The sequence below is a fragment of the Festucalex cinctus genome, chromosome 17 (assembly GCF_051991245.1).
Source record: "Festucalex cinctus isolate MCC-2025b chromosome 17, RoL_Fcin_1.0, whole genome shotgun sequence".
Taxonomy (NCBI): Eukaryota; Metazoa; Chordata; class Actinopteri; order Syngnathiformes; family Syngnathidae; genus Festucalex; species Festucalex cinctus.
This window is the reverse complement of record NC_135427.1, coordinates 20,466,899-20,488,761: the sequence shown is the minus strand read 5'-3', so window position 1 is coordinate 20,488,761 and position 21,863 is coordinate 20,466,899. Positions and strand designations below refer to the sequence as shown.

The 21,863-nt window shown below is 38.5% G+C and overlaps 2 protein-coding genes across 5 annotated transcripts in view; one reads left to right on the top strand and one right to left on the bottom strand.

Moving 5' to 3' along the window:
• The window catches only part of LOC144004783 (carbonic anhydrase-related protein 10), a 53,711-nt gene extending 50,765 nt beyond the window's left edge, over positions 1 to 2,946 (bottom strand). For all 4 annotated transcript variants that reach the window (XM_077502307.1, XM_077502306.1, XM_077502310.1 and 1 more), the window contains exon 1: positions 2,374 to 2,946. In XM_077502307.1, the coding sequence (XP_077358433.1) occupies positions 2,374 to 2,434 (61 nt within the window). In that variant the 5' untranslated portion in view covers positions 2,435 to 2,946. The remainder of the gene's footprint in view (positions 1 to 2,373) is intronic.
• A 1,946-nt stretch (positions 2,947 to 4,892) lies between these two features.
• Positions 4,893 to 20,848, top strand: LOC144004784 (nucleoside diphosphate kinase B-like). The gene is made up of 5 exons (XM_077502311.1): positions 4,893 to 4,995; positions 16,399 to 16,531; positions 20,205 to 20,306; positions 20,382 to 20,494; positions 20,565 to 20,848. The coding sequence occupies exons 2-5, from the start codon at positions 16,403 to 16,405 to the stop codon at positions 20,677 to 20,679; spliced, it is 459 nt and encodes a 152-aa protein (XP_077358437.1). The 5' UTR covers positions 4,893 to 4,995; positions 16,399 to 16,402; the 3' UTR covers positions 20,680 to 20,848.
• The last annotated feature ends 1,015 nt before the right edge of the window (positions 20,849 to 21,863 follow it).

Below are 21,863 nucleotides of genomic sequence, written 5' to 3'. Positions count from 1 at the left end.
TAGCGGTCTCTAGTGGTGAGAACATGGTGAGAGCCTGGTCTGCAAATATGTAGCCTCAAGATATTTCTAAAATATTTGCTATTTATAGTAATCATTGTTACTGTATGCTTATGGAAGACAACATACAGAATGTCACTCAGAACCACACACATTTATTCAAGAAAGCCATGCATCTCAACCGCATTATAAATACAACAGTGTATATGAGTGTATTATAAATTATGCTATGGCATAACAAACGTTTCTTCGACCTTTGGAAAAAATAAATATATACATAAATTAATTCAACATGATTTCAAACCACAAGTAAACCGTCTGAAGTGCAAAACTTCACAGCAGTTCACTGAAATACTTGTAATTATTCAGAGTTTATTTCCTTATTTGATCCAGACTATGGTACGTTGATGACTTGGTAAGGTGTCTCCCTCACCCATGCACACACCATTTGGTTGTAAGCTTCCAAACCTTTGTAGGATTTAAGGTATTCTGCTGTGTACAGGCTCGGCGAGAAAATCAGGTAACGAGTTCACAATTTCGGGGTATGTAATTGAAGGAAAAATCGCTGGGTCGTCATGGATCCAAGAAGAGGTGGCCAGCTCATAGGGATCTGTACCCCTGATAAGACATATTTTTTCCAAATCGCGGGCTTTTTCCTGTGTTGCCAAGTCCGTCCCTATAAGCCTTAGCATCTTTGGTGGGCTTTGCCGAGCTTTTGAAGTTGTTTTGACATCGATAAAGACTCGCCAAACAATTATCATTGTAATTCTCCATTAGCTTGCGTTAGCTTATTTACGTCAATATCGCCAATATGGCCGCGCATCCGGGTTACTGCCGAGTTCGTGACATCAGTGAAAGCGCTCTATTGTCTAGTAGTTGGGTTAGCCTTCCGCCAGGGATCAAAAAGTGCATATGTGTCCATAATCGATTTAATAACTGTGCCAGCATTTGAGATCCTGCTACCCGATCTGGGATTTGATCTATCTAGTTTAGGATGCAGAACATAGTTAAAGTCACCCCCTATTATCAATTGGTAGTTGTTAAGCTCTGATATAAAATTTGTGGAAAAAAAAGGTGGATCGTCCCAGTTGGGGCCATACACATTAGCCAATGTTACTAGTTGTACACCATACAATTTGCCACTCAGTATGACATATCTAACCCCAGGGGTCACAAATAGTGTGTGATAAAAAAAAAAAAAAACGGAATGCCTTTTCTAATCAAAATGGCTGTACCACGTGCCCTATCATCATTTTTCGAATAATACAGTTGCCCTACCCAAGCTTTTTTCAGTTTTGTATATTCACTCGATCATAAATGAGTTTCCTGCAAGTACATGATATCACTTTTTAATGTTTTCATGTGCGCAAACACCCTACTTCGTTTGACTGGATTGTGGATTCCGTTTATGTTCCAGCTCAGAAACTAAGACTTTATCCCTGTATATTGGACATTGTGCTTACAAAGTAAATAAAATAAACAAAAATATAAGTCCCTGTCTGACTACAAAACTAAAACTTATCCCAAAAATCCTGTGCTTATCTACTGAACCTGTCGAGATCGCACTGCCACCTTGTGACATGCTTGCACGGAAATCCTTATAAGCTATTATCATAGCAGACCCCAACCGGGGCGAACCAAAACACACAACATGAATAAATGTTCAAGTAGAATTGTTTGCATACAGCGAACAAAAGAGCATAAACCAAAGTTTTCCCACACCTGACCTACATTTCCACAATATTATTGTCCCATACCCCGCTACCCTTCACCCACAACAAAAACTAAATGTAATTTACATGTTATAACTTGAACACTTGGCTAACACACAAAGAAAATAAATTTTCCAACTTCTTCTGCCCTAATGAACTGGTGATCCGATTTTAGGAAGAGGGGTGCAATTCAAACTTAAAATTAAAAATTCCGACATTCCTGTGTAACTTAAACGCATCAGTCAGCTATTCAGGCTCCCCCAATAGAAACGGAACATAGTGTTCTGTATTACCTGTGATTTCTGTCACCCTACGCGGCAAAAATGGGATGGACGGTTCGTGATCAATATGAATCTGATTGGGATGTCACACAGCACCCCCACCGAGCCCCCACCCACCCCATTCCGTCCCCTTTATCGTCTGCGCCGTCGATGGCTCAGTTTAGCAGCCATACCAGATTTGAACTGCGGTCAGGCCATCACTAATGCACAGATACATTGCATGGTATTCTTGTCAATGGATGGACAGACCTTTATTTTTCGATATGCATAATTATGGGTATTTCAATAATCCCTCATTAATAATTATTTTAGTGCACCTATAGGAAGTGCGTTCATTTCATCATGAAGAGCAGGAGTAGACCACGAAGACATGAATGACTCACCTGATACGCAGGCAATAAAACTGGCTGGGAAAATGATTAATAATCCTCCAAATATGTCCATCTTTTATCTTCATTCCACGGTCATTAGAAATATCTCAGACGTTCTCCTCCAAGGCTGAATCGTGTTAGACACCTCATACAAGATATTCAGCACCATATGAAGTAAGTAGGTCATCAAAATCCGTGATAAACGTGACGCTCGGTCAGCATTAAAACAAATAAATACAGGAGAATTCCAAGCAAAAAAAAAAAAATCACGGATCCACTGTTCACGGTAGCACATCAATGCGGCGGATGCCGATTGAACAATGTGAAGGCAGAAAAACCTGAGAGATGGGAGGATCACAAAACTGGAGAGGTCTGTCAAATTCGATGGACATGTTTTCCTCCGATTAGTCTTCCCTGAAGCAAAACACCAACGTCAAGTATGGATAAACAACCTCTGCGCTTCCCATTAGTGTCAAAATAAAAGACTGTTAGGTAACCTACATTTCTGTGGTGCCTATATAGTATGCAAAAAAAAAGAAAATCATTGCCACTCAAAAGGAGGGAACATACCGAACATGGATAACTGGGGGCTGCCACACGGTGGCGCCCTTGCACAGTTGAATTCAGAGCCGTTGATCGAGTTTGGCCAACTCGGTTTCAGAGCTACTACGCTGGTCAACTGCTGGCCACATGACATATGGACTCCATATTGTTACTATACTGCTGGGTTTTCGTAATGTTTTGCAATAGGTGTTAACACTTTCATGTTCCAATCATGCCTTGTTGCTCGCAACGACAAGGCAACACTATTATGATGCATCGGTTCACCGGAGACCCACAGAGGAGGAAATTGTGGGAAGTGAATCTCAAATGAGTGGACTGGAAAACAAATAACACTTCATTGCTGTGCAAAGTAAAGTCAAATAACACGATTTGAAGTCGGTCGGGCTGCGCAATGCAGGTTTTTATCAAGAATTACAATTAAAAATAAAAATAAAGATTATTTTAATTATAAGCCTGTACAAGGTGAATAGACTCAAAATAACATTACTGATTTTAACTCTTAATAAAACAGGGCCCATAATATGGAAATGAGTTATTGTGGATTTTGTGTTGTAAATAAAAGTTCTAAATATTGTACATGCACAACTGAAAGCCATTGATAAAAATTAAAAAGAAAATGTGACATTTGGTTGTCAGTTACACTGAAATCACATTTAAATTTAAGACCATATACTCATTATGACAAACAAATTACAGAGGACCAAGGACAGGAGATAACTCAACTTTATTAATAAAGTTCTTTAAAAACAGGCATTGCTGAATACAAAGTGCTGTACATGAAAAAGAAATCGGTTGTGCAGTAAAGAATAAGGCAACAAAAACAAGAACAAAGTAAACATTTTTGAGTATACAAGTTGTTGTTGTTTTTTTACAAGTAAATACATTTTACATCAGTAAAGTAATAAGAAGTAGGCGAGTGAATAAATAAATAAATAAATAAATAAATAAATAAATAAATAAATGAATAAATGAATAAATGAATAAATGAATAAATGAATAAATGAATAAATGAACATCAAATTCATATACACCACAAAACACCAAAAACAATGTAAAGTCTCATGGTGCGCCAAAAAGCAAAGAATACAGATAGGTTTTAAGACGTCTTTTAAAAGAAGATAAAGAGATGGATTGCCTAATAATTTGTGGAAGGTCGTTATAGGCATTTCAATATTCCCTCAATAATTATTTTAGTGCACATAGGAAGTGTCATGTCTGGGGTCAAGCCAGGGTTAAGTTTGAGTTCATGACTTAATTGTACATGTAAGGTATTAATTGTACATGAAAAATAATGACGCTATCAAATTCTTTCTGGACAAAATGTTAACCTTTAACTGCTGAAAATTGTTCAATGAGTCAATTATGCCTTTAAGACAATGGATGGATGGATGGATGGATGGATGGATGGATGGATGGATGGATGGATGGATGGATGGATGGATGGATGGATGGAAGTTTCCTCCTGTAAACATCAGCAAGCATAATTTATACATGTAAGTTGTAGAATATCTTAAGTCCTCTTGTTTATATTTAACAAATTTAAAACACATACGAATCATGGTGTTTCTACTAAATACTGTCAAATGTTTATGTTTCTGTAAATGTATAGGATCGTTGTCGGAGAAACGTTTCTTGGGAGTGGCAATATGGCGGCCTCGCGGCTTCAAAAGTCATGACCTACGTATCAGCTATCCAGTTATATACAGATCAGTGGACAATAACTACAACACGTGATGCTGGTCGGACCCTGAGTATAGCTGCCTGCTCCGTTTGCCAGATCCGGGAACCCACACAAAGTTGCCCATTAATACGAAATTTGCAAGAGGTAAGATTGCCAACAATTTTTGTTTCATTTGTTTGAAAACTGAACCTGCTGTCAACAAAAAATGAAAATAAAAAATGAAGTCCTCCCTCCTTGGGCACGTTTAATCTGCCCTCGGCCGCATGCCTGAAATGAGTCATGACGAGTCTCCGCCCTTGCGCATAAAAAGCGGCTGCGCGAGACTGGGCGGTCTTTTAGCTTTCTATCGCAGCGTTTGAAGGCTGGAATTCTCCAGGACCATTATTACGGTAACGCAACATCATTTAATTCGTAGAGCATTGTAGGTCTGGGATGTTTTCGTGACTAATTTTTCTCTGCTTAACGTTTAAAACCTGTAAAATCGCCTTAATGCACACTCAGAATAGGAGACGTTTTATGAACTAGGCCGACAGGCTATTTTCCACTGTAAGCGTATCCTATTCTGTTCAATCGCACAGACACTATGGGAAATTCCAGAAACTATTGTCGAAATTTTGACGTTTGAAAAGTCCGGCATGTCCGCTTCCGAATTTGCTTGAAATGACGTTGTCAATTTTAGGGTGTCCAGTAATTTTATCATTTTGTTTGATGTAATTTGTCCTCACTAGCTTGTAAAGGTAGGGAGACATCATGGCAAACAGGTTGGCTAGTGTGCCACGAGGACCAGAGTTGAGAAGCACTTGGCTACGATGGAAACTTCCCTGTCTTGGCATCACACCATTTAAAGCGGCATTTAAAAAGGAAGCATGTTGTGGCTGATGTCGAGCATTTCTGGCATAGTGATAGTCATGTCTGGAAACTAGCAATAATTAACACAGTGTGTGTAACGTAATGTTTGGTACGCTAACATATTAATAAGGTCTCTTATGGATTGCAGAGGCAATTTAGTCAGCAAACTCGCGTTTAATAACCAAAACAGTTTTTGTATGCCATCGAAGCATTCACATCGAACATGCTCCCTCATGGAGGTCTCTCTTTTCTACTCGCGAGCCAAGTCACGGCCACGCACTTTGTTGCGTTTATGAACTTGGAAATCAGGCATAACAGAAGATGACATCTTTGCCACAAGCTCTCAACTATGGAGGTAAATCTGGTGCAACACTAACTTGTAAAAAAAAATAAAATAAAATTGTACTTTATGAATGAATGACGCCGTTGTCGTCCTCTCTGCTCTGTACAGCTTAATGGCGCTATAAACGCTAATCTCGGTCCAACCTCGCTTTCTGATAATGTCATCTTTCTCGCAAATCAATTGCCTTGTGTGGTAAATCGGGTGCAAATTTGCTCCAAGCTGTCAGATTTGTGGGCGTGTTTGCGCCGGTATATGATTAGAGCAATAACATGAGTGAATAGCTGGGTTACTGGGCGCAGACTGCTGGTGCAGTTGTGGTGCAATATTTCGCGCTATGAGGTATATGCCACTGGAGAGGCGGGACTGGTTTTTTTTTTTTTTTTTTTTTTTTTTTTTTTTTTTTTTTTTGCACACTGTTTTTTCCGGTTTGGTTTTCGACGTGTGGACTGCGTCAACAATACTTGTGCTTCCGACTTTGTGCACCTGTGTTGCGCGTTCGCAACCTGGACCGGAAATAAACTGATGTGCAAAATCACGTCCCGCCTCTTCCGTGGCATATACCCCATTACCGGACGCAGCGCATTCTTAAGGCCTCAGTATGCTTCTGCGAGAGGCTCGCGTCGAGGCGTCACGTTGGAGCTCCGCTCGTGCGTTTGCCTTCCGACTTGTGCGCAATACACATCGGTGTCTGCTGGAGTTTCACACCAAGTCCCGCTGTCGCTATGGCTGGGCCGCCACAGAGTGGCGATTCCTCTGCATTTTATGACGGATTCAGGAAGTTCAATTTAATTCAGAAACACGAAACAAAGCCGGGGGGAGAGTAAGTTCATCACCGTGGCAATTAATTATTGCCAATTTGCAACTGCGGTCAGGCCAGCCGCCACTCGAAAAGACGAAGTCAAGCCAGCCGCCCCAACGATTGTTAATACTGTGCATTACGGTAACGTGCCGACGTGCCCCTGCGTTGGCCACCTTCAAAATAAAAGCTGAGCAACACCTGGTTTATGGTTTAAAATAAAGAATCATAAAAAAACAACGGTTTGTTATTCCAGAACCAGACCAGTTCTGAGGGACACTACACCACCCCAGGTATCCAACCAAAGTACTTTCAACAAAATCTGATGTTGCATTTCAAAATAAAACTGTTTTGAAAAATTTATTTTCTGACATTAATCCCTGTTTTCAAAAAATCATTAAAAATTCATGGTTTGTTATCCCAGGACCAGACCAGTTCTAGGGGACACTACACCACCCCAGGTATCCAACCAAATTACTTTGAACAAAATCTGATGTTGCATTTCAAAATAAAACTCATTTAAAAAGTTACATTTTGACTATAATCCCTGATTTAAAAAAATCATTAAAAATTCATGGTTTGTTATCCCAGGACTAGACCAGTTCTGAGGGACAGTACACCACCCCAGGTATCCAACCAAAGTACTTTGAACAAAATCTGATGTTGCATTTCAAAATAAAACTCATTTGAAAATTTTAATCTCAACTATAATCCCAGATTTCAAAAAATCATTAAAAATTCATGGTTTGTTATCCCAGGACCAGACCAGTTCTGATGGACACTACAGCACCCCAGGTATCCAGCCAAACTACTTTGAACAAAATCTGATGTTGCATTTAAAAATAAAACTCATTTAAAAAGTTACATTTTGACTATAATCCCTGATTTCAAAAAATCATTAAAAATTCATGGTTTGTTATCCCAGGACCAGACCAGTTCTGAGGGACAGTACACCACCCCAGGTATCCAACCAAAGTACTTTGAACAAAATCTGATGTTGCATTTCAAAATAAAACTCATTTGAAAATTTTAATCTCAACTATAATCCCAGATTTCAAAAAATCATTAAAAATTCATGGTTTGTTATCCCAGGACCAGACCAGTTCTAAGGGACACTACACCATCCCAGGTATCCAGCCAAAGTACTTTGAACAAAATCTGATGTTGCATTTCAAAATAAAACCCATTTGAAAAATAAAATCGAGACTATTATTGCTGATTTAAAAAAAATCATTAAAAATTCATGGTTTGTTATCCCAGGACCAGACCAGTTCTAGGGGACACTACACCACCCCAGGTATCCAACCAAACTACTTTGAACAAAATCTGATGTTGCATTTCAAAAATAAAACTCATTTGAAAAGTTACATCTTGACTATAATCCCTGATTTCAAAAAATCATTAAAAATTCATGGTTTGTTATCCCAGGACCAGACCAGTTCTGAGGGACACTACACCACCCCAGGTATCCAACCAAACTACTTTGAACAAAATCTGATGTTGCATTTCAAAATAATACTCATTTGAAAAGTTACATCTCGACTATAATCCCTGAATTCAAAAAATCATTAAAAATTCATGGTTTGTTATCCCAGGACCAGACCAGTTCTAAGGGACACGACATCATCCCAGGTATCCATCCAAAGTACTTTGAACAAAATCTGATGTTGCATTTCAAAATAAAACTCATTTGAAAAGTTACATCTCGACTATAATCCCTGATTTAAAAAAAATCATTAAAAATTCATGGTTTGTTATCCCAGGACCAGACCAGTTCTGAGGGACACTACACCACCCCAGGTATCCAACCAAACTACTTTGAACAAAATCTGATGTTGCATTTCAAAATAAAACTCATTTGAAAATTTAAATCTCCACTATTATTGCTGATTCAAAAATTTTGAAATGCAACATCAGGTTTTGTTCAAAGTACTTTGGTTGGATACCTGGGGTGGTGTAGTGTCCCTCAGAACTGGTCTGGTCCTGGGATAACAAACCATGATTTTTTAATGATTTTTTGAAATCAGCAATAATAGTCGAGATTTAAATTTTCAAATGAGTTTTATTTTGAAATGCAACATCAGATTTTGTTCAAAGTACTTTGGCGGGATACCTGTCTCTGGTGTAGTGTCCCTTAGAACTGGTTTGTTCCTGGGATAACAAACCATGAATTTTTAATGATTTTTTGAAATCAACAACAATAGTCGAGATTTAAATTTTCAAATGGGTTTTATTTTGAAATGCAACATCAGATTTTGTTCAAAGTAGTTTGGCTGGATACCTGGGGTGCTGTAGTGTCCATCAGAACTGGTCTGGTCCTGGGATAACAAACCATGAATTTTTAATGATTTTTTGAAATCAGGGATTATAGTCGAGATTGCAATGTTCAAATGAGTTTTATTTTGAAATGCAACATCAGATTTTGTTTAAAGTACTTTGGCTGGATACCTGGGGTGGTGTAGTGTCCCTTAGAACTGGTCTGGTTCTGGAATAACAAACCGTTATTTTTTTATGATTCTTTATTTTAAACCCTAAACCAGGTGTTGAGCAGCTTTTATTTTGAAGGTGGCCAGCGCAGGGGCACGTCGGCATGTTACCGTAATGCACAGTATTAACAATCGTTGGGGCGGCTGGCTTGACTTCGTCTTTTCGAGTGGCGGCTGGCTTGACCGCAGTAATTTGCACCGGTGTCGGCCGTAAACTCGCCAAAACACAACAGCCGTGCGCTTAGCGAACACAGTTTTTTATTTTATTTTTTATTTTTTATTGTTGTTTTCCGCCTCTCGTCCCAGGCACATATCCACATGCACAGCCGTGGTCTCCGAGCAGGGAAGTCGATTTGCGCCGCCAGTTGCCTTCACGGAAACTATCTGGGCAGGGGGCGGGGAGAGAGAGAGAGAAAAAAAAAGAAAAAACGCCATCGAATGGACCAATCAGAAGCGAGCGACGCCCCGCCATCGACGTGCGTCCAAGGATTGGCGACGTGTGCACGTCGGCCGGCCACGAGCGACGCAGCACTTAAAATTCATGGCTCGCGTCGATCATGTGATCGACGGCGCTCATCGACGCGAGAGCAAACGTGGAGGCATAAATTAGGCTTTAGTGAATATGCACCTTTTGTACGTGTTAAAATAAATAAATAAAAAAGTGTGCATGTAAAAATAAAAAAATGTAAAAAATTGTAGGCTACTTCTAGAAAGAAGTGTAAAATTTTATCTGTAAAAGTCATGATTTGTACCTGTAGAAATGACAATTTGTGGTCAAGTCGCCACTAGGAATCACAAGTTTTTTTTTCTGCTGTCCAGGCACGTGACTTTTGCTACAAATTTCTCGCTACAGATTGTGCAAAACGATTTGTACTCGTAGAACTCCGTGATTTGTACGTGTTGAGTTGGGAGCGGGCGGAAGCTGAACCTGATTGGTTCAGCTAATGGCATTGGGTTTGATCTCAAAAGAGGTGACGTTATTCTCATTAGTATGCACTAGGTCCGGAATCCCAAGCAAACGGCGTAGCGACACCATTATGCTCATTTTGGAAGAAGAGGACGTTGGTTGAAAATTTCAATACCAACACAGTGTGGAACAGCTTAAATGTTAAATGGTTGACATGCAGAGACCTCAAAGTGGGCATAAAAAGGCATTTTTAGTATGAAGGTAAGATTTATTGTACAATCATAGATCATAATCCGATGCTAGCTAGCTTATGCACATTTCAAATTTCCTACTCTTTTTAGCGGTCATTGAACGCACCAATGGGGTGTATGCCACGGAAGAGGTGGGACTGATTTTTGCACATCAGTTTGTTTCTGGTTCGGTTTGTGACGTGTTGGCTGCGTCAAAAATAATTGTGCTTCCGACTTTGTGCCCTTCGGTTGCGCGTTCGCAACCTGGACCGGAAATGAACTGTTGTGCAAAATCACGTCCCACCTCTTCCGTGGCTATACCCCATAGTGCGGCAGTTGTTTTTCTTTCCCCTCTCGCTCGAAGCGTTTCTCGAGCCTCTACGCTCTCATAGATACCGACTGGCTGTATTCCTGAACGTGCGTGTGTGTGCGCATAATGTCCGTCCAAAGTTTGTTGTGCAGTATAGCATACATGTATGCCCGTGCATGTCACGTCAGCCCGTGCTAGTTAGTAGTTTCGACTAGCATGCTAACGAGGCTAATGATGCTCTTCACATGAATGTGGATTGTTTGTGTTTGGTTGTTTAATTACTGAATGCGGTGACAGTAGAATGTGCTTGCTGATTTAATTGCTGAATAGTGAAAACGCTGACTTTGAGGCTTGTGCATGCTGTACACTAGAATTATTTGTATATTGTTGACATTTATTATTTGTCTGTGTTGTTGCAGACCGCAATACATAAACCAGTCAACTGGAATACGCGACTGTGTTCTCTAACAGGAGCACGCTCATCCAAACCTTGCCACTCTAAATTGAACTAGCTGGAGACGTCATACTCCATTAATGAACCTCTCTGTTTTACGACCTGGATACTTGTTCTGAGATATATTGAACTCTGCACCCTTTCACAAGATGTTAGTTCATGATTATATATTTGAAGTGTGTATTTTAAAATAGTATACATTATCCCCAAAGGGCTGACGTCTTTTTGGTGCATTTACAATTCATCATGATGTATAAGCGTTGTTGTTGTTGTTATTGTTATTATTATTATATTGTATGAGTATGCTGACCCAACAATTCTGTTCGCGCAGATGCCAGCATGTAGTCAAACAAAAGTTACTTCTTGGTCCATCTGTATCCATATCGGTGGCACATGCAAATTTACACTTCTTTCTACAAGTAGACTACAATTTTTTTTTTTTTTTTTTTTTTTTTTTTTTTTTTTTTTACATGCACATCAAACCTCAAGTCCAACAAATGAGAATCCTTGATGCACTGGTTCCTGTTCTGAGAGAATTTCACTACAATTACCTTCGGGAATGTGCTTTCTAGACGTCTTCCAATTTTGAGTTTGAAACGTGAAACGAGTACAATTTAATCCTTATTGGGAGTTATTTGAAATACTGAAAGCAAATAAATAACATGTATCATTCAATAAACAAGATTCTGCATCCATTGCTGTGGTTGTCAACATCAATTTGAAGATCAGGTGTCATATTTGGCTGCTTGCTGATGGCGTGGGTCATCCTTTTCACTGATACTTCAGCAGTGTCTCCAGGAGTTGTCTCCTCCACCTTTGAACAAGATTTTGAAACTGGAGATTATGCTCTTTTAATTAAAAATAAACAAACAAACGTTTGACCTAGTTACTTTTGTTAAAGTAGCTAGGTGACAGTGACACTGCTCACATCTTAGTGACGCATATAGACGAGCATGTTTAAAGCCAGAATGTTACATTAGAAAATTAAATTCGAGTAGAAATTAAAATAGTATGAGGAAAAAAATACTTGCGCAAATATTTGAGTACTGTGAATGATGAGTAAACTAGGAGTGTAGATTATTATTATTATTATTTTTTTTTTTTAAACACCGTTTGAAAAGCAGACACTATAAAAATCCTGACAGACATTTATGAAGAAATTGCAACATTTAAAATAAAATGAATAAATACAGAGGATAAAGGTTGAGGTTAAAATACCTGTAGCAGCTTAAAGATTCCCTTGCAGTAAAAACGGTTTGTTTTCATTTTATTATAATGGTAAGAGTACAGATACTATATATTACTCAAGTACAAGAAAAAAAACATACTCTAATTTCTTCAAAAGTTACTCAAATACAAGTAGCTGAGTACTGTCCACTTCTGGCTATAGGTTTAGGTTATCTTGTAAGACATCCAAAAGGGTTCTACATCGCTATAGTAATGTTCACATTTAAGCACTAAGCAGTAGTTGTCGCCGTAGGTAAACATATGTATTTTATGAGTTTTTTTTTTTTTTTTTACAGGTACGTTACTTTTGCATCATATATGCATCCATAAAATTACTATGTTTATACATTATTCAGGAGAGAAAGTCACAGTCCAAACGTGTAGGCTTCAAATCTTGAAATGAAAATGTGACTTCAATGTGTTCCGTTTTTGTGACAATTAGCAACATGAGATGAGCTAGCTAGCACCGGATTACGAGCTATGTTTGTACAATAAATCTTACCTTCATACTAAAACTGGTTTCTTTTTGCCCACTTTGAGGTCTCTGCATGTCAACCAACGTTTAAGCTGTTCCACACTGTGTTGGTAGATTGAACCATGTTGACATTTTCATGCCTGCGACGTCCTTTTCTTCCAAAATGACTCATATGCTGGTGTCACTCCTCTGTTTGTTTGGGATTCCGGACCTAGTCCATACTAATGAGAATAACATGACCTCTTTTGAGATCAACCCACTGTCGTTCGCTGAACCAATGAGGTTCAGCTTCCACCCGCTCCCAAATCCTCCAGAGCCCGCCCCCTTCTCAACACGTACAAATCACTGCGTTCTATGAGTATGAATCATTTTGCACCATCTGTAGTGAGAAATTTGTAGCAAAAGTGATGTGACTGGACAGCAGCAGAAAAACCACTTATGACTCCTAGTGGTGACTTCTTTGACTGCAAATTGTCATTTCTACAGGTACAAATCATGACTTTTACTGATAGAATTTTACACTTCTTTCTACAGGTCAAATTTTTTTCTTTTTTTTTTCTTTTTTTTTTTCTTTTTTTTTTTTTCTTTTTTTTTATACAGGTACAAATTTATATTACAGGTACAAATCAGGTCTTTGACAGATACAAATTCATACTTTTTTTGTACAGCTACATTTTTTATTTTTATTTTTTTTTTTACGAGTTACTTTTGCACCATATTTACCTCCATATTCAACGGCAACACAATAATAAAACACAAAATAGTTCGGAATATGCAGCACTTATTAATCGCGTAAAAAAAAAAAATAGGTTCCTCCTAATCTTTAAAGGCCCAGTATGCCGGTTTCACTCAGGAAAATGCACTTTTTAAATACAGGATGTACACAGTTTAACTTTCTCTGTCTACACATCTGGGTTTATGTTAATCTTTGGTGGTGATTTTGTCCTAAACCCCCACACCCTCAGCCTGTATTTTGTCATTGTGTTTGTTTTGTAAACAGCGGGACGTTTCTGTGGAAAGACAGTGTTTACACTCCTCCAGCCAATCGCAGAGCGGGGGGTGGCGTGTCGCAAAAGGGGCCGGCCGAACGTGTCGGCTGCGTGGCGTCACTCCTGCGGCAATTTGAAAGCACGCACGGATTATTTTTTTTCACTCACTCACTCACTCACAGCAGCCTACGTGTGGTGAATGAATGAGTGAAGAGAAAAAAAATAAATCCGTACGTGCTTTCAAATTGCCGCAGGAGTGACGTCACGCAGCCGACCCGTTTGCGACACCGTTTTAGATGCCGCTGCCGTCGTAGCCTCTTTTAATGTACATGTATTGTAGTGGGAAATTAATCAGGCTAAGTGGTGACCAAACAACAACTCTTCAATAGCAGTTTGCAAGTAACTGTCGCTCGTAACCACGCCAGAACACAACGGCTCTAAACGCGCTTAGCTTACCTCAACAAGTACTGTGTTGCTTTCACGGCCCATCCAGACCATGGGAAACTATTCAACCCGCAACCCACCCACAAGGATTGCTACAGAATGCTAGAAGTTTTTGAAATCAAATCGGAGATGTTACGCGTCATATAAGCAGGTGTAATTTTACTTTGTCTACACCACAGGTCTCAAATTCCAGTCCTCGATGGCCGCAGTCCTGCATGTTTTGGAGGTTTCTCTCCTCAAACACAGCAGAATCATATGAGGATCATTATCAGGTTCCTGATGAATCAGGCGTGTTTGAGGAGAGAAACCTCTAAAACATGCAGGACTGCGGGCCTCGAGGACTGGAGTTTGAGACCTGTGGTCGACACTTTAGCTAGCATGTAAGTTTACTGACTGAAGATCGCTAAGTTTCTTTTTAAGTTTTTTTTTTTTTTTTTTTTTTTTTTTTTTCCCCATATGTATACTGAATTTATTTATAAATACAGTGTACCCTTGTGAGGAATAAGCGGTCAAGAAAAAATGGATAAATACAACGTTTACAAGTCATGTTTCATGCAACATTAAAAGTTGGATATTTTGAGTGGTAAATTGTAACTAGTAGAAAAAAACTGATATTAAAAGGCTTCATTTGCCTTTATTTCAAGATCCTGTAATATATAATAGCTCTGATATTGTTTATTATAATTAACTTTTTGTTGGGTAAAAAAAAGAAAATGACCTTGAAAAAAATAGTCGCACATATTATCGCAATCGCCATTTTTTGGGGGGGCGCAATTAATTATTTTCCATAATCATTCTGGTGTTTGTGTGCACTCACCTTTTGTCCCTTTTTAATAGCCGTTATAAGACATTTTTCCCCGATTTGTGTTTAATTTGGTTTGCCAGAAATTTACCTGATTTGTTATGTTATTGTAGCTCAGTTGTATTATAAACGCTGTCTTTTTAGGTAACATAAATGCAGACAACTTTCAAGTACGTGAGGGTGGAAAAAAATTTTTAAATCTCCCTCTGCACTATGTTTAAAACGTACGTTCGAAAGTGACCGTGTCGTCCGCTAGCTCTCCCGTAGCAACGAGAGCGCACCACCCCACCCCGACTCAATCGGATAGATAGAAACATGAGCCGCTGCAATGTCATTGGTTGGTTACTTACTCATCGGGCATAGCATACGCGTACACGTGCACCACGCAGACTACAATTTACATACAAACATATATGTCGCTTTTCCACTGTAACCGGTTCCACACCAAAGCGGCTTATTTTTGTCACCGGATGTTTGCGCCTCCATGGGACTTCTTCGGGGCCGAGCGGTTCCGTTGTAACCGCTGTTTAGAACCCTTTTGGCAGTGGATCTGCAGCTTCAGTCGTCGGAACTAGCGGGGCCATGTCGTTACCTGTCATCTGATTGACGATAGCAACGCAGCAAGTCAATTGTCTGCGATTGGCTGGCAACCAGTCCAGGGTATCCCCTGCCTACTGCCCAAAGCCAGCTGAGATAGGCTCCAGCAACCCCCGCGACCCTTGTGAGGAATAAGCGATCAAGAAAATGGATGGATGGATGGATAATCCAATTGTAAATATGGATGGATGGTAAATATAAATGAAAAAGATTCAGAATTGTCTTAAAGAGCAATAAGTCAGTTCTTTCATAAATGTAATAAAATACTTTTAAATTCATGTGAACACTAAAAATAGTAAATTTCAACAAAACGGGAAGATGCAAAAAAAAAAGGCCTTTAAAATCTATTTTCTAAAGAATTTATGGGAAATTAGATATATAAAATTGATTCATGGTTTTATGAATTATCTGGCTTGAAAAGGAAAATCAATTAAATTTTTAAAACCCAGCCCTAATAGCTAAATTAGTGTCTTCCTAAAATGTATACTTATACATGGGTCAATTAGTGTCTGCCTAAAGTGGTAACATTACACTCCATGGGTCAATTTGCTGCAACATGAAGTATGGCTGAGGAAGTCTAAATTTGATTGGATACCTAGAAGTGTGGCTAAAGTTATTCAGTGGTGACAATACAAAGTACCGGTAGCAGGAAGGGTGATCCAGGGTTGATTCTGCTGGGGGTTCCCATGTCTGCACAATGAGGTACTGGCCAGAACTATCACCTTTTTTTGTGCAAAATGGTGATGTAAGCAATGGTGATTCTTTATAATTAGACAGACTTTGTATTAACGTATATTGATGTATGTATACTTAATAAAATGTGTGTCATGTGATTTATGTATTTTTTTTTAATTTATTTTTTTTGTAATTTTTTTTTAAAAAGAGTCATGGCAGAGCAGAAGGAGCGCACCTTTATTGCCATCAAGCCTGATGGTGTGCAGAGAGGCATTATCGGGGAGGTCATTACAAGATTTGAAAAGAAAGGTTTCAAACTCGTGGCCATGAAAATGCTCCAGGTAAGTAAATGTTCCACCTGTTATGCATTTTCTCTTCCCATGTTTCATATTCTTTTACGGACTTGTAAAGGTTTGAACTGATTTCTCAATAGTGGCGAGATTTTTAGTCAAGTATATTGTAAGTGCAGAGTGACCGACAGAGCCGATTAGCAACCATGTCTATTCCTGATCCTGGGATTTCAGATAATCTGAGTCAAGACGCCCTGCCTTTTTCTAACTGTGGGTTTTGGCGTCGCAGCTGTCACAAGCGCTAAAGAGATACTTGACTCATTCAGCCATTTTCAGCGGTAAAAAGGTAACATTCTGTCAGAATTAATTGGATAAAGTCATTATGTGCAATTAATACCTTTTTAAAAACACATTTTCCACTTGCTGTTGACTGAAGATAACGACTGCGCTCACCTGTTTTCTGGATTTGGTCGACGAACTGGTCGTTACCGACTTCCTCAGCACGTGATGTCATCTTTAGTCGACAACAAGCGGAAAAATTAGTATTTAAAGTAAAGGTGTCAGTCGATTAAAATTTTTAATCGTAATTAATCGCATGACTTCAATAATTAACTGACGATTAATCGCATGTTTTATACTTGCATTTATATCTAAATTTTCAATAAAATGCACATTTTCCCCCCTAATTTAAATATGGTTTATTTTTTAGTCATTGATACAGTAATTTCATAACAATTGAATAAAAAAAAAAAATACAATTTAAAATAGGTATTGTACATTAAAAAACAAAACAAGTGTGACTGATTTGTGTTGATCATTTTTCTTTCACTACAACATGGCATAATTGCATTTGAGACAATGGTGACAACTCAGTGCATTTTTCTTTTCATATTAAGAGCTGACTAATTTGTGAAATTATGCACATTTTAAAAACTGTAAAATACAACCTAGTCCCCAGAAATATATGAATTAATTAATTTATTACTGCAAAATTGTGTTAGTGTATTCCTTTGTGGAATTCTTTTATTTTGTTAAGTCTAATAGGATGTGCATTGTAAAATGACGTTTCTTTACTGCATGCAAACCAGAAACGATCGATGTGTTTTCATATTAAGAGCTACCTAATTTTAAACAAGACGTAACTTGCGATCTTCTGCACATTTTGAAATTGTAGAATACAACTTGACATCTGTTCCCACAAATATATGCAGTATAATTTATAGGGGTGTGCCAAAAAATCGATTCATAAAAGAATCAAGATTCTCATTTATTAATCGAATCGATATCCAAAAATCTATTTTATTTAAATTAGAAATGAAGAAGGGGAAAAGGCAATTGTAGCCCACATGCAGTTTTTGTGGGAAAAAGGCCCTTACAATACAAAATTAATAAATGTTTAAACAAAAAAAAAAAAAAGACACTTTAATGTCTATTTGCCATCTTGTCTTGCAAAGCAGACTGGAGTAGATCAAGACAATGTTGTGCATATGTGTAAATTGAAGCAGAAATCATTTGTCAATCAAATAATTTTAAATCGAAAATCGTTTGAATCAAAAATTGATTCTGAATCGAATCGTAGACCCAAAAATCATAATCGAATTGTGAGACAGTCAAAGATTCCCAGCCCAAATAATTTATTACTGCTAAATTGTGTTATAGTGACTCCTTTTCACGACGTTGGACGCTTTTATTTTAAGTTCCCGGATGCGCCGTGACGGCCCTCTGAAGCAAAACGCGGCGCTAGTACTTTCACTTTCACTTTCACAACCAACATCCAGAGCCTTGAGGAACTCCGGGCGAATCTGACATCATCCCATAGCGCATGCCACTTGCAAGATTTGTCGTGCGACCGTGCCTGCTAGCAAAGGTAATACGAGCAATTTGTTTTATCATCTTCGAAGCAAATATTTTACCGAGTATGAGGACCCCTCATTTAGGCATGTCAGCGAATGCGGTCATCGACCGGTCAGTTCTCAAATACGGGAAAGAAGACTGTTTGCCCCCCCCACCTAACAGCAGACCTCAATTGTGCAAGCTTGTGCACGTCCACCGCATGCTCTGCTGTTTACGATGGCCACTTGTGCATGCCCTTGTGATCTTCAAGTGAATACTTTCTCTAACTTTTTCTTGCACAATTTTCATTGAAAATATCATCACTAATATAACCTGTGCTGAGGAAGTGGGTAACGACCAATCATGGCTCAGGTTACTGACCAAACCCAGAAAACAGGTGAGCCAAGATTGGCCATTGCCTACTTCCTCAGCAACAGTGTGATGTCATCGTCAGTTGACAGCAAATAGAAGAATTACCTTAAAGGTATTACTGTAATTGTACATTAAAAATAATGAAGTTATCAAACTAATTCTGGACAAAATATTAACTTTTCACTCCTGAAAATTCTTCAATGAGTCAAGTATCCCTTTTCAAATTTAATTACAGTTTAACTGTACAGTTATTTGGTGTACCAGCACATACCAATAGTGGTACACAGGGGCGCAACTACCTACTTTTTGAGGGGTGTGCAGACACATGAAAGGCGCCCCCTCCCCTCCCCCAAAATACCATTTTCCAATCATTTATTTTGAGGTTTTGCCATGATGCCAGTAATATTACAGCAAGTGATCAGCTTTTCAGAAATTGAGTAGTATGTTTTGATTTTCCAATGTTCAATCATAGTTCTATTACATCAACAAGTTATTTATTTGTTTATTTTTTTAAACATCACTAGTTATATTGCATAGTTCGTCGCGATCTTTGGTGCATTCTTTGTTCACCACTAGATGGCACTAAATTCTACACACTGTCTCTTTAATTTTAATTTAAAAAAAAATATATATTTTTTTTTAATTAAAATTAAGTAATTAAAATAAGTAATAACAGCAGTAGCACACAGTGCTCAACGCATTTTCTGTAGTGGAAATATGTAACCAAGGTTATTTTAGTTAACAAAATAACTCAAACAAAAATGCAAAAAACATTTCCATTAACAAAATAAATAAAAAATATACAACAAACTATTTTAGGTTTACAAATCTAATTACTGTGTAGCGAAAATGTCCTTCATTTTTATCATTGATAATTAATTGAATATATGAGCCTTTGGGATTATTTTAATTGTCATTTTAAGTATATTTATGACGTTGCTCCTAGGCGACAATTTTGCGTGCTTGGCTTTTGGTTCCAATGGCTCGCCTCGCCTCACCTCGCCTGCTTTTTCTTTTAACTCAGCTGAAACACACCAATTAGTTAAGTAATATAATACTTTTTTTTTTTTTTTCATTTTACCATGGTTTATTTAATTTTTTTTATTAGTTTTTTTTAAATTAAATAAATCACAATCATTAAAAACTACTCAAACTAAGCATTTTTGAAATAACTCAAACTAACAGAGCTGCCCTGAAAACCATTTAAACTAATTCAATTTGAGAAAAAAATGAAAAAAAAAAAAAGCGAGCGTAGAGGAACTGACAGTCACGGAGCAGAGGAGCGCCGAGTAAGTCCCGTGCGTTTATTTGATCATTACATGTGCTCCAAATAATTTTCCTTCCATCGCTTTGGCGCCCCCCTCTGGCGCAGCGCCCCTATGCGGTGCATATCCTGCGTACCCCCTTTTTACGCCACTTGTGGTACACATGCCATCACACTGGTCTAGATGTAGACATTTATCGGTTTTCAAGGTAGTTGTCAGAATCCTTTCTCAGTTCTATCCAATCATGCTTGCAGGCATCTGAGGAGCTGCTGATGCAGCACTATAGTGACTTGAAAGAGCGTCCGTTCTTCCCGCACCTCATCAATTTCATGAGCAGTGGTCCGGTGGTTGCCATGGTGAGAATAAAAATAACTAGCCAGTAAATACTTTGGAGGGTCAACATTGCATTACGTGTGTGTTTAACACCACAGGTGTGGGAAGGAAAAGGGGTTGTTAAGACTGGCAGGGTGATGCTCGGAGAAACCAACCCAGCAGACTCCAAACCTGGAACAATTAGAGGAGACTTCTGCATTGATGTCAACAAGTAAGTGTCGTTTACTTGCATCTCTGGTATTGTCTCTAGCGGCAGTTTTATTTTCCATTTTGGTCAACAGAAACATCATACATGGAAGTGACTCGGTTGAGAGTGCAACTAAGGAGATTGACCTGTGGTTCGAACAACAAGAGCTGACCTGCTACACAAGTTGTGCATCCAGCTGGCTCTACTAAGCACTGTCCTCAAATGCCCCTTATACAATTTGACCTACAGCAGAAGTAGTTCATACTGTACTTTAAGAATGCATTTGTCTTTTAACATTCCATTATTTCGTGTTGAAATGACGTTTTCATTCAAACGTCAATTTATGCCATAAAATAAATGTCAATGTTCGAGACGAAATGGTGTCACTCATTACTGGGATGAGTAGATTATAACAGGGCTGCAAACAAGCATGGACATGTTTACCAGATAAAAATGCACGAAGCACCTCTCGCTTTTCAAATTCAACAAGGAAAAACGGTGAGTAATTCTGCGAGAACAGAATTGCAGCGTCCGTTTATCTGTTAAGTTTATTTGAACCCCCCCCCCCCCACACACACACACACAACACTCGATTGGTCCCATTAAAAAAGGTCGGCTGCCAACATATCGGTACAAGATGTATACAATTTTTAGGACTAAACAATTACTCTTCATAACATTATGTGGCCCTTGCGTCCTTCTGATTTTCTGGATGTGGCCCTCAAATGAAAAAGTTTGGACACCCCTGCTCTAAATCAACCGGTGGAGCAAATATTCACATTTACGCATGCACGCACGCACACAATAAATATGCTGAAGTGTGGGGCATGTTAAAAATAATTTAAAAAATAGATATATATGCATGTATCTAATTTCCTGGTGCCACATGCCACAAACTCACGTTGGTGGGTGGGGAAGAAAAAAAAAAAATCACTTTCACAGTCCCAAATGTTAGGGGCAAAATAACACCATTTAGGTAGGGGCAGTCTGGAGTAGGGCTGGGTTGTGCTGCCAACGTCACGATACGATACGTATCACGATACAGGGGTCATGATACGATAGGTATTGCAATACACAAGTTTCCCAATACTTAATCTTCAAGGCAATACGTATCCCGATATATTACATTAATTTACTTGCATTTTCTAATCATATGTATACCAAATATGATTGTTATGCTGACTGACAAAAATGATTTTTGTTAGCAGCTAACAGGTTTACCACATAGCGGCATGCCTGGTCTAAATGTGCACGCACTGCAGAGCAAGGAGCAGTAGTAAGTATTAAAGTTACAAGTATTAAAATTACAGCTGTAAAATGTGCTTATTTTAAATATTTGGGGAAATAAAAACAGCATTTTTTTTCATGTAACATTTTATTTCGTTTTTAAACA